The sequence below is a fragment of the Camarhynchus parvulus genome, chromosome Z (genome assembly GCF_901933205.1).
Source record: "Camarhynchus parvulus chromosome Z, STF_HiC, whole genome shotgun sequence".
Classification (NCBI taxonomy): domain Eukaryota; kingdom Metazoa; phylum Chordata; class Aves; order Passeriformes; family Thraupidae; genus Camarhynchus; species Camarhynchus parvulus.
The window spans coordinates 55,019,547-55,033,476 of record NC_044601.1 but is presented as its reverse complement, the minus strand read 5'-3'; the positions used below and the strand labels follow the sequence as shown (position 1 = coordinate 55,033,476).

General features: G+C 39.6%; 1 protein-coding gene across 2 annotated transcripts in view; it reads left to right on the top strand.

Annotated features, from left to right (window-relative positions):
- Positions 1 to 13,930, top strand: part of PARP8 (poly(ADP-ribose) polymerase family member 8) — a 120,187-nt gene that overhangs the window by 48,341 nt on the left and 57,916 nt on the right. For both annotated transcript variants that reach the window (XM_030968228.1, XM_030968227.1), the window contains exons 3-5: positions 7,221 to 7,258; positions 12,206 to 12,295; positions 13,667 to 13,737. In XM_030968228.1, coding sequence (XP_030824088.1) covers positions 7,221 to 7,258; positions 12,206 to 12,295; positions 13,667 to 13,737 — 199 coding nt within the window. The remainder of the gene's footprint in view (positions 1 to 7,220; positions 7,259 to 12,205; positions 12,296 to 13,666; positions 13,738 to 13,930) is intronic.

The following is a 13,930-nucleotide window of genomic DNA, read 5'->3' as shown; positions in this document are numbered from 1 at the left end:
GTTTGGAGATACACGTCACTTTGTAGTTAGTGTTTTATGCAACTGAAATATTTACTTAGTGCTGTTTATGGTTTTGTCACATTACTGAGAGTGTATTGTAAGGGCATCGTGAGTGAGTGGAGTGCAGCACACACTGATTTGTACTGCCTAAGAGTATTCATTGATTCACTAAGTTTTGTGAACTTTTTTTATTGTTTCCCTCAACTTTAGAAAGGCTTTGGCCACTGTCTCTCCCAATACCTTCATGGCAAGCTCAGGGAGTGTGGACTGGATGGGAGAACAGTGAGGCTGATTGAGAGCTGCCTGAACAGCTGATCCCAGAGGGTTGTGATCAGTGTCACAGTATCTTGTCACCAGTGTGTACTCCAGGGGTCAGTACAGGGCCCAGTAGTGTTTAATGTCATCAGGGGCTTGGAGGAGGAGTAGATGCCTCCCCAGGGAGTTTGCTGATGACACAAAGCTGGGAGAAGTGGCTGATACCCCAGAGAGCTCTGCAGCCCTTCAGAGGGATCTCAACAGGTTGGAGAGGTAGGCAGAGAAGAACAATCCAAAATTCAGCAGAGACAAATGCAGGGTCCTGCACCTGGGGGAGGAATAACCCAGTATCAGTACAGGCTCAGGGCTGACCTGCTGGTCAGCCTCGTCTCCTGTGGAGAAGGACCTGGGGGCCTGGTGTTCATGAGACAAGACAGTAGTGTCTTCTTGTAGCCAAAAATGACAATGGTAACCTAGGGTGCATTAGGAAAAACACTGTCAGCAGATTAGGGAGGTGATTCTGCCCCTCTTCTCAGCCCTGGTGAAGCACATCTGGAGAGCTGTGCCGAGTTCTATGGTCTTCAGGACAAGAGAGACATGGAATTCCTGGGGCAGGTCCAGTGGAAGATGACAAAGGGACTGGAGTATCTCTGTTATAAGGACAGGCTGTGGGAGCTGGGCCTGTTCAGCCTTGAGAAGAGGCAACTGAGAGGGGACCCCATCAGTGTCTGTCAGTGTCTGCAGGGAGGGGTCAGAGCAGGGACCGGGCTCTGCCAAAGGACAAGAGACAACGGGGCAGGAACTGATGCACAGGAAATTCCACTTGAACATGTGAAAGGTCTTCTTTTCTGTGATGGTGACCAGGCACTGGAACAGGTTGCTCAGAGAGGCTATGTAGTCTCCTATAAAGGAGATGTTCAAGGACCATTTGGACACAGTCCTGTGCCATTTACTTTGGGGTGGTCCTGCTTGGCCAGGGAGGTTGGACCAGATGACCCACTGTGGTCGCCTCTGGTCTGACCCCTGCTGTGATTCTGGGATATGTAACAGAATAATAGCACAGCTGAGGTTTGAAAAGGCCTCTAAAATCATAAAGCTCAACTCTTAACACATTACCACCATGTTCACCAGTAAACCATATCCCCAAGTGCCATATCCGTACACCTTTTGAATACTTCCAAGGATGGTTGATGATTCCAACATTTGCCTGGGAAGTCTGTTCCAATGCCTAATCACTCTCTTAATGAAGAAGCAGAACAAAACTTGTGTTATATAATTGTAAATGTACATTTATAAACGCATTCTAAAAGTCTCCATATTTTTTTTTCTGGAGACAAAAGTGAATGCCAGCAAGTGTTGCTTACAAAATCTGCCAGGTAAGAAAATGCAGAATGCTGCCAGGGTTCTGCTTTTGAATATGAGCTTCAGTAGACCACTTCCTCAGCTGATGTGTGCTGAGTGAGATACAATCTTTTAAAAGCTCCAGAGTGGAAATCAAGATTATTTTTCTATTGTTTTTTTAAGAGCTCCACTGAAATGTAATGAAGTGTTTCTCAGCACAGCACTCATACATACCAAGTGATGGAGTATCTTGCTAATTTACTTGTTCATAATCTATTGAAAAACCTAACATTTATCATTCACTCATACTTGTGGCAGTTGAACACACCACATGGAGAGATTTCATTAAGTTTCTTTGTCACAGCTGTAGTATTTTTTGCTTATTTATCAGTTGTTGTTAGTTATTTTGTTCGTTCTGTTTTCAACATAAAATGAAATGGTTGTCTCCAACCATTTGGTGGTGTCCATCAAACAGGAGATACTTTTTTGCCATAGAAAATTGGTGCTTCTGTCTCTTCTGCTGTTATTTGCATGCATGTAATCTACATACAAATTGGAAGAAAGACTTGACACTGGTGTCTTTTGCAGTGTGTTTAAACACTAGTTTTGAATTTTACTTCTCTTCACATAGTCTAATTCACGTGAGGTCAGTTACAAAAAAAAAGGTTTTTTTTTTCTTTTAACTAATCTAGTTTTTTGTGTAAATAGTGTATCTAGATTTTCATCTGGTCAATTCCTTAATGCCTTCATCTACCAGTTCTCAAGGCACTTCTTCAAAGGTCGTTTATTTCAGAAATGCAATTTGAAAGTTTTGTTTGGGTGCAATCCCACAGTTTGTCTTCTGAAAATCATAATTTCTACCCTGTATTTGTAATGTGATTTATTGTCAGGTTATAAGATTTCAAAGTGGATCTCAGAATAGAGTGTTGAGAGTGGCTTGTGTTCATGGTGAAAGGCTGGTCGGAAGTAAAGCAATATGAATGGTCTGGTTTCAGGATCAAATGCTGGTCTTACTGAACATTCATGAAATGTTGATCTGCTGTGGCATGTTGTGTGCAGATACTAAAAATGTAAGAATGTTGTCAGTTTATAGCTAGTAAGCAGTGAAAGACTACAATCCCACTTGCATCTTCTCAGCTGGATCTTATTCCTTTCTACAGTTTCGCCTAGAAAAGAGTAAAAGCATGATGTGTATATGATGTTGTACTTTTAAAAATATTATGTAGATCGTTAAAGAGGTCCTTTGGCTCAAAGCTGTCACCAGCATAATTTATTTTTTCTTTTTGTATCAAAGTTTCCATCATATTTTTTTATTTCACCAACTTGTTCAAAAGCTGACCCTGGCGTATAATCAATACCACAGCAGCATTGCATATTTCAAGTTTATCCATAGCTTGCTTTGCTGAGTTTTAGTATCCTTCTTTAGGTATAAAATTTTGCGCTGATTGCATTACATCATTGATGAGCTAGATCTGAGACCTTGATGCATCATAAACAAAATCTCTTCTGAATTCTGTAGCTTTGGATGTATTATGGTTAAGTCCTATTTACTCTTTCTTTTGTATTTTGTTATAGATTGGCATTACCATCAGATTCCACATGAAAAAAAATCTTGTTTTCTTTCTTCATCAAGTTTGCAAAAAACAACATTAGGACATAGAGATCTGGCTCTAATAGAGATGACTAAAACTGGAATAGAAACTAGATCACAATTTCCACACTTAATAAGGCAGTAAGTCAGTTGTTGCCATGGGACAGAGCTGGTTCAATTGTCATAACTACTCCATAGGCATAAATCTTAGACTTGCACCAGATGCTTCACACTATTCCTGCTGTGCAAAACAGCTGGAAGTTCAGCTTAAAGGATTTCTTTCTTAGAGAGAAACAATGGGTAGCATGGAGCTGAGATAACCCGAAACTGACGGGAAGCTGCATCCCAGAGACAGCATCACTGTTATGGCTTTAGGATGTGTATCTGATTATGGGATTCATATCATGATGGGTAAAACTGCAGTTCAAGGCTCAGGAAGCAATCTTACAGATGGATATAGGGAGGTGAAGCTGGTTGGTTTCCTTTTTATGAATGTGCTTTGCTGCAGTAACTTTTGCTTTGCTGTCTTTTTCAGTTCTCATGAGTATTTTCCTTTGCCCTGGAGATGCAGTTTTGGGGTAACATTTTGCCTGGTAGTATAATCAGTTAAGACTTTCTACTCCTTTTTAACTAGCTTTGAGAAATTGTAGTAATGTCAGATGAAGATGAATCTGCTTATTTTGTATTCAGTTGGGAAAGATTAATTTAAAAAATAGCAATTACATGGTGCATACCCATCTGGTTGATGAATTAGTTCTCCAATGGAGATGAACTCTTGCATAATAATTTTTCCGTAGAAGAAATAGATATGGTTAAAACACATTGGAAGATTCTTGCAATGAGACCCCTGTGAGTAAAATTGTTACTAAGCCAAGGCTGTCGATGTTAATATTATTTCAAGCAATGAGAAGCTTACATTAAAAACATGAAAGATGACAGTTCCCACTAATTTCTCATGTAGTACTTTACTATTTGTTAAATAAAAAAAAAAAAATTACTAGGCCATTTCGAGTATGAAGCTTGTTCTAAGCTTAAGGGTTCAGAAATACATGTATTGCAGGACGTCTTCTGTAGAGGGTCAGAGTAAAACAGAAACAGCACCATCATGGAGGCTTTGTTTACACCCAGGAGTTTAACTGTTCCTGTAGCTAAAGCAATATAACTGAACGAGCAATGGTGAACGTGTTTATGGGAACGGGAATAAATTATACTGCTGTAAGCTGTATTTAGTAACTGCAATAAGGGTGTGCTGAGGAGCTGCATTGCCAGAAGGAAAAATCATTTCCCTCACTGGAATAATCATGTTGTACTTCTATGTGAGGGCCAGGCCTAAATTAATTCCAGTTGCATTTCTGAGTTCTTAAATGAAAAAGCTGCTTCAAGAAAGGCTTTCTTTGGATCTGGGGGGATTTGACGCTGGGAGGTGTTGAACATCTGCATCTTCACTGAAGTCTGTGCTGTTTAAGGTGCTGTAAGTCATCACGGTCGTGTGTTTGTGGCTTGGCTATAAATCTTGTTAAAGTCAGTGGGAAAATGCTTGGGTGGCTGGAGGACAGGAACCCTTGGGAGACCTTTGTTTGCCTGGCATATCTTGTTCTCTGCCAAATCAGGTGTGCAGGCAGTAGGAAGCAGTTTATCCTGAGAGCAGAAAAATGTGCTGAAGGGTGACCGTGTGTGACAATCACAGAGGAGAGCTCAGATAAAAATCCAAGTTTTGTTTTGTTCAGTAGTTTCATTTCCACTTTTTGCTTCCATGATCCACACATAACTAACATGAGCTGACAAGCTGAAGCAAAGCACTACCACCTCTCTCTGGGGGAGGTGGAGTGGATTTATTCTCCCCGTTGCTGGATTCACTGGGCTCTGGATCAGATCCCAAGTTTGAACAGTCAGGTCTGAGACTATTTCTATCTTGCATTTTCCTTAACCTTTTAATTTATTCCGCCTCACAAGACAAACAGTATGTTGTTTGGTTACTAGTTTCCGTTTGGCAGCACCACAGTTGCTGCTGGCAGAGCTAACCACATGATGAAGAAAAAGGAAGAGAAAACTCAGTTCCGTCAGGCTTCTGCACATGAACACATTGACCAAGCAGAAGTTAGCTTTGAAATCAAATCCTGCTTCAAAGTTAGGTTAGGTTGCTGATGTCTTTTCCCAGCTGAATTTTGAGTATCTGCACTCAAGAGGTTGGGAAATCCTTCAGTCCCTGTTCTTGTTCTCAATATGGGAACAAACCCATACCCAGAAATTCTGGAGGCAGCAAAGAGGTGTACAAGCAGCCAGGCTAAAAAAGTAAGGCTCTTTCAGTACCTCTTTCAGTAGTAGAAGGAAGAAGTTATGGTTACAAATGTTTCTAAAAAATGGGGTTTGCTGAGAACAAGCATGCAGTCAAGTTCTTAGTAATTTTGGGGGATATTCTGGTTTTTTTTCTTTATCATAGAGCAAAATTCTCTATATATGACTGCACTGAGATATAACATTTCCTTATTTTGGAACATTTCCTTATTTAAAATAGTGATACTATACATGGTGACAGATTAATTAGATTTAAATAACCCAGTCCTTACGAAAAAGGCTCCAAGATGAGGGGATACAGATGCTGCCTATTCAAAATATCTAAAACATAATTAAACCAGAGAAGTAATAAAATGTTGAAATTTTACAGTGATGGGATTTTAATCAGCAGTTGTGTGGCAAAATCCATGGTCAGCTGTAATAAATGCTCCTTCTGCTTCAATTTATGAGAACATTTGCAGCTGTTGAAGAAACAGGCATCTTTGTGTCTCAGTCAAACAATACATAAAATATTCTAGAATAGATGGTGTGCAGAAACAGGTGAGAGAGCTGTGTGTTAATAGATTGACTTGCAGAAGGAAATGTGAGGGAATTTATTGCCTCTTACGGTCACTGGATTGTGAAAGTGGAACTCATTTAATGGAAATCCTTGAGAGAGAAACATAAAAAATCATATCTGGCTTCAGTTTCTTGTCTACGTGGAAGCTGTATTCATGTCATTTAGAAAGATTGTATGAACCAATTTTCAACAATTTTTCAGCAAGTGCAATCCATACCAAACTTTCTTAAGAGCACTGTACTATCCTGCTTGCTTAACTCACTACGGACATGAGCCCACACCATATATTATTTAAATGTGTAAGTTGACACAGTATATAGGATTTAGAATTGGAGAGAATATGAATTATACAACAGAAACCTTTCAGTGTGCTTCATAGTTGAATGTTTTTAATCTAAAAATTAAGATGAACACTAAACTTAAAACCAGACGGACTTGGTGGGTAGTTAGATAACTGAGCAGCCCATCACGCCTATTTGTCCTGCTCTCAGTAGTGACTTTAGTGAAGATCTCCCTGGAACATAGGGAAAGCAGATGTGACTGAGCTGCAGAATCAGGATGGTGGTTTTGAGTGGCTGTTTTCTGATGAAACAGGTTCAGGGAATCCACGTAGTGAAGCTGCTCTTCAGTGTGACTGTGGCTCTCTCAAATTTTAATTTGAAGACAAATTGATGAAAAAGTACAGATACTATGTAAAATACAGAGTTTTGATGGAAGGAAGGAGCCCAAGACATCCAGATCCTTTGGTGAAACTAACAGAAATGTCCAACAATGAGAAAGGCCTCCTTCTGAGTCTTGAGTCAAATACAGAAACCAGATAGAGGAAAAACTGGGCTTTACTAGTTCTCTAGTTCTGATGTTCAAAGAGTGACCTTTTTTTTTGAATCAGAAGTGAAGTGTTACTCTAAAGGGAATATAATGCAGCCTTGATACTTCTTTTAAGAACACTGAAATCAGGATATGCCAATTTAGCAAAGTAAGCTTTCAAAATGGGCATGATGTTTTTTATTTTCAGCTGAGCACTTCAAAAGCCATCAAAATAGATGTTACCTTCTGTTCTGGAAACTGTCAGGAAGCTATAAATAAGCATAAAATAATACAGGAGCAGGAAAAAGTGTTGTGCCAGCAGTTAATGTTGTTGTTTCTAATTTTGTTGTTGTTTTTTTTCCTTTTTTACAGTGTGTCCTATTCAGTACATGTCTCTGAGGACTACCCAGGTACAGTGCAACATCCTTGCCTATGACACATGTATATATATACATGTTACCACAGTTTGCTATATTCAAATGGGAATATCTGAAAGGGTGTTGATGTCTTCCAGGTGCATCTTGTACTAATCATTTTCCATTAGTTAAGATCATTTTCACAGTCACTTCTCCTTTTCAGGTGTCATTTATCATCTGGGTCAGGGTGAGAACACAGCTTCACAGGTTGTAGCTTGGGGTGCTGGTGCCAACAGGGATAGGAGTGAGAAAGTGCCCAGCTTCTCTTTGGCGTGCTGGATAAAGCTGGATCTTTGAGGAGCCTGAGGAGGCTGGCGCAGGGCCAGCAGAGCGCTTCTGCTGGAGGCGTTAGCGAGGCTGCTGGAGCTCTCCAGGTTAAGCCTGCAGGCTCTGTGCCTCTCGGGGTCAGCCGGAGCCAAGCACTCGTGTGCAGCAGCTCTGTGGTAGTGCTGGCTCCCAGAGGGGCTCCCAGCTGCTCAGCACAGCCTCCCCTCAGTGCTTTGAGCTGGGCTGGCAAAGGTGTTTGTGTAACCATGTGGCCAGTCTTGATGTGGCGTGTTATTCATAGGAAACAGAAGCAGGTGAGGACAAAAGCAAGTTTTCAGAGAGCCTATTTCCCCAATTTCCTTCACAAAGACACTGCACAGGTTCTTCAGGCAGCACAGGCTATCAGAAGCAGAAGAGCGAAGTGGGGATGACAGGTGCTATGCAAATAAAGGTTTATGGTAGTACTATTGGACTGCACCACATTGTGCACCTGTGATTATTTAACACTGTAAGTACCGTGAATGATGTGAAACCCTCTGCCCTTTTTTGATCTTTATCGGTAGCTTTTCTGAAATGTTTCTCAAAGAAGTATTGTTTCTTTTAGAAACTCTAAAGAAGTGTGACTTTGATCTTCTTCACTGATAAGCAGCAGATTATGTGTCATCAAAACACCAGTGTTTGAAGCAGATAGTGAAAGAAATCAACAGTGGTGCCAAAAAAATGGGTTCTGTGAAAGAATGCTAAAACCTCTATTAGATTTATTTTTTTACCAGTAAAAACTGTGGAGGGGAATATTATTAGTCTATTCAACATTTAGAAATGGGAGAAACTGAGATTCATAAAATGCACAGTCATACCAGTGATAAATGGATTTACAGTCACTGCATTGAGCTGACGATGAACAGAGGGACAAATAGTTGAAAAAAATCTTCACCATGTGTTTCTTCCATTAAATATCACAAAATTTGACCTCTGGGAACTTCTAAGTAAATGGTAAGCTGAAGCACTGAACCAGCAGCAGTTACTTGCACAGCACATGGGAGCTCATTTCCTGGCCAACTCTTCTGTCTGATAGACCTCAAAATTTCCTTCTGAGTGTTATTTGCAGCATGTCCTGGTAGCCTACAAGCTTGAGTGGCTTTAGTGTCCCTGAAACCTGATGAATATTCTGTGCCATCACGCCCTATATTTTAAAGGCAGATAGCAATTGAACATTTCGCACTGTGGTTAGCTTGGAGCAGAGAGTAAATCAGTACATGTTTACTGATTAAAATCCAGCCCTTCAGGCCTTTAGAAGAGCTGATTTCATTCACATCTCAAGCTTTGGCAGGATATATGTGTGCTTTATGATGATGATATGTTCAGTGTGTTGGGAGCAATAAGGACTTTCTGCCATTTTGCAGCTTTGATCATAAAACACTCATTTTGACTCAGTAAGCCCAATTATTTGTCACCTGTTTTTGTCCTAAATTTCTAACCTAATGTTATTGCTGACTGTGTCTTCCTTCTCTGACATGTGTCTTAAGGAAGGTTTCAGGGACATGTCAGGGTGTGATGGTGTCAAGTCTGGGAAGCTCTGTGCTGATGTCCTCAGCTGGAAGGTGTTCTTCAAGTACTGCTGCAAGGTGATAGAGTTCAGAGCAGCATGTGCTCTTAAATTAAATTTCTCACAGGATAAACCTTTACAGATTAAGGTTTAAGTCCATTAGTGCATAGCTACAGCAAACTTTTATCCTGTGTTGATTAAGACTGTGTAATACAAGAGTGGATCAGATTTGTAAGTCCGAGACAAGGCTGTCAGGGTTGATCATCAGATAAACTGCTAATGTGTGCAATAAATATATGAAAATAGGTGACATTAGGCCACGATACAAGTGATGTAATTCAGCTAAATGCTACCACCAAAAGTAAATTTTGGATACTAAATGAAGAGCCTTGGGTAGTATACACACTCCCACAGCCTGCTTTGCTGTAATGTATGCAGCATCACCACTTTGGTACTGACAACAGTGTGTAGCTGTTGCTGAAGTACTTATTGAAGCATCAAATAGAAGCAGCTGGGTTTTAAATTGTACCTATGGAAGCCGTAATGTGATGTGACAACTTTCAATAATGGAAGGTGTTTGAAGGTTTCATATTTAAGAGTGGAAGCTAAAAATGTGCTTACAAAGGCAGACTGAGGACTTAACAGTAACAGTGTTGAGACAGTATTGTCTGAAAGTTACATATCCATTGCTGGAGTTGTGAAAACATAAAAGTTTAGAGCCAGGTAATAACAAAGTATCACTGTAACAATTTTCTCGTACCATTGACACAACTGGAGAAAATAATCCTTCTAAGGAGCAGTTATAGAATATAATGTCCATGAGTAGACTGAAGTCCCACTTACATGAGTGTATCATGACTCCTGTGGGAACCAGCAGAACAGCGAGCATTTTGCTAATGAATTTATGTTCAGAATGATTTGTGTTGGCTGAGAGAAACTTGTAGAACTGCTGTAGTCTTTTATCTCAGTGATTTGTAGGTTACACACCTTTTTAGATCTCAATAGATTGCAGCAGAGATGGAGAGAACCATCGCAGTTTGCTGCATCCCTCTGCTAGGTCCAGGCACTATGTCCCCCAGTGAAGAGGATAAGTAGTCCTAGGTGACAAGTGTTAGAAACAGGTTGTTGAAGAAAACAAATCAAGCCATTGTCTTAATTTCAAGTCTCATCATATCGATGGAAGGAAAAAAAAAACCAAATAGCTGCCGAATAGCAAAAGAACAAAACCAACTTGGCAGTGAAAGTCATATTATCCAGCTGCCAAGAAAGAATGACAATGGACATAAAAATGTAGTTAAATCTATAAAACCTGTAGCTGAGCAATCCTTTTTCCGTATATGTATGTCTGTTCTGTACAGAACACACTCTGTTCCTAGTTTTCTATACAGCAATAGGCTGTAGCACAAGGATTTCCTCTCTCCTTTGCATGTATGTGGTGTTAGGTCTATTTAGAGCCAAATGATGGCCTCAGTTATCTCAGCTCATTAGACTCCATAGCAGTAACTTACACTCCCAAAACTGGAAACAGATGTGCTTGTGTTGTATGTGCAAGGTGGACACAGAAGTGATGGTGTCAAGGTGGAGAATGCAAACAGAGTCAAGGCAGAGCTTCTTGCAGAGGGCAAGCTGCAGCTGTCCTGTGGCTGTAGCTCACAGGCCCTGCTGCCAATAGACAAAAGTGGGAGAAGGAATGAATGCTGACACAAGGGACCCCGCTTAGTTCACACGATGCCATGGCTGTAAAACACGTCCCCGTGGCCGGTGTGTAGCTGAGCAGCCCCAGACTGATGTTCTGCTGTGCCCCAAGGAGTGCAGGGCTTGGGCATCTGTGGTGTTGGCCTCCTGCAGCATTTCCTGCACACAGCCTGTGTGTGTGGAGCCAGCCCCAGATCCCTCAGATTGCCTTGCTGGACAGCACAGGAGAGGGAGTAGGCAAAGGTGTGGGGCAGAGTCAGACCTGGCAGATGTGTGTGTGTGGCAGAATGGCTGTTTTGCAAGTGGCAGCCAGGAAAACCCATCTGTGTGTGGGGTGCAGCTGCTGCCCTGCCCAGCCTGGCACACCGTGCGTGGAACAGCCCCATGCTCCCTCTTGATAAAGGTGGCCAAGAACTGCTGTGATACAAAGGATGATAATATTGTACTTTCCTCCCAGTTAATGTTAACACCTGCAACATTTCACTGGGAGCACTCAAAGGCTTTGAGGCTGCAGCAGTATGCCTAAAATTGCGTGTGAGTTCATGCATGTTGCTGGTGTGGGACACGAGTGTTTAAAATTATAATACGTAAGTCACTTTATTTGTGATTATCCTAATTGTTGGCCTTTCTGCTCTAGAGCATAGGTTTCAATTCAGCCCAGACCATTAGAAAACAAAGTATCATTGCTTTCATAAGCAGTTCAGCAGTACATGCAAAATTAACTCCTGCTGCTTCTTGGTTTTTGTTAGGAAACATTAAGTTGGAAAGAGAAAAAAGAAACCAAACCAAAAAAACCCACCAAAAAACCCAACAGACACACTCCTTGGTCTAATCCCTACATTTTAAAAGAAAATTTGGTGAAATAGTTATAATATTCATACATACCAATGTTTAGGTTAAGTGGGAGGGATTTCTTTTCTCCCTGAATCAGGTGATAGAAAGGTTTGAAGACACTTCAAATAACATTGTTGTGACTAGGCAAGGCAAAATGAGGCACAGGTATTTGGCATAATTGGCAGGTCAACACCCTGCTCTCAGTGCAGCTTTCAGTCTGCTTATCAGATCTAGCTTTGAGTTTTGGTCAAACATAGCAAAAAACACAACAAGTATTGGCTTTGGGAAAGGCTGGCCACCCTAAGCCCTGTGGGTTGGTTCAGAGCAGAGCTTGGTGTGACTCACAAAAGCTATGACATCACACTCCATGGTTTTGCTTTATAAAGTTTGGGTCTGAATCTCCTGTACTTATAATATTTTTTCTTTTTGTTAACAATTTCAAGGGATGAAATCCAAACACACCAGGAAGGTGGTAGTGCTCAGCTTCCCTAAGCACCTGGGAAGTGGTTCCTTGTGACAAAAATCTGGGATAGGAAACATTGGAAGGGGCTGACAAAGCACAATGGAACTTCACCATGCAAAGTGTTTTTCTTTCGTAGATAACACTTATGTTTCCAGTTCTGATAACGATGAAGATGTGTTAGTTACAACAGAGCCAATTCCAGTAATTTTCCACCAAATTGCTACAGGTAATCCTATATCCACGGAGTTTTATCAAATTCATAATTTTGGAGGAAAGCAAGGATGTTGTCTGAACTTAGAGGGAGATATGATGTTAAAGGGTTCAGCTGTACGGTTTGCTATTTTCTCTGGGCTTGTTTTAGTAAATTCTCCAACATTTCAGAATAGAAGAAATTAAAATATTTCTTCTGGGGATCACTACAATTGTGTGCAGAATGTATTTTTTGCTTTTAATGTCTTGCAGCCTGTGCTAGAGCAATTCCCCTTGAATACAGCTAGGGATGCTTAATACTTTCCAATTATGAGTTTTCATGATCACTTGCTTGAAACTTCACTAAATCTTCACCACTGCGGATGAAACAGTCTGTAACTACTGCTGCCCCTGGTGAATTATTTCAGGAAATGGTTTAGCTGTTTCACTAAATTCCACTATAGAAAAATGATTTGTTTTTTCCCAATGATTTTGGGGGCCCTTTCATTATAAATTATTTCCTTATTTTCAAAAAGTACTTGATACATGAAAGGGTATGATTGTCAGACATACAGACACGCTTATATTGTATTTAATAAAGATTTGTTTATTAACAAATCCACTTAATGGAGACAGTTTAGATTCTAGTAGACAAATTCTCTGATTATTTCAGGCTGCAGAATAAACTGCACAGAGCACTCTTAATTCTGGCAGGTCTTCAGATGGGAACACTTGACTTTGTATATTATTATTATTATTATTATTATTATTATTATTATTATTATTATTATTATTATTATTATTATTATTATTATTATTATTCTTGACTTTTTTTGCATAACAGAGAATTATTTTGAATTCTACTGGGGGACCAGTATGATCTTCACTCACTATCTCATTAATACAGATGTGAATCAAGAATAATCTTACTGAAGTTATTTCAGGGGCACACAAACACAATCTTGCTGTTATCATCAGAAGTTTGTGATAAATTTTACTTGCAAATATTTCTTTACTTTGAAAAGAAATTAAGCCTGTAATTTACAATACAGTAAAAACCTATCTTTTATATGGAAGATTTTGTTTTCCTGAGGGGTTTGATTTTTCATTCTTTTATAAATTATATTAAATTAATGAATGACACTAAATTGTAAATCACTAATTGGGAAAAAAAAAGTCCTAGATGGATCAGCTGAGTTTCTATTCACACTTTAAAAAAGTCTTCTGGGAAGTAGAGGCTTCCTAATTTTAGATTGTTGCATTGTAAACTCTTTGATACATTTCATATCTGTAACTTTTTGTTCCTTATTTGCTATACTACTGCAACTAAGAATTCCAAATCTGCATATGCAAAACTAATTTCATTTTTTATCCACACTATGTTCCTTATTTTCCTTTTTTTTTTAAGAATTAAGAAAAACCAATGATGTCAACTATTGCTTATCCATAAAGTCAAAATTACAGAGGGAGAATGGAGAGGTATGTATTTCTTGTATGCATATTTTAACAGAAATTATTTTAAGGAACAAAAGAAAATAATAGAATATGAATGTTTAACATAGACTTCCTATCAAAATGTACTTATTCAATCTGTGCATGTTTACGTGTTTTAGAAGATTACCATATTTCTCTGGGTTTCATAAATGGTTTAATCAGCGATTCACTTAGTTGG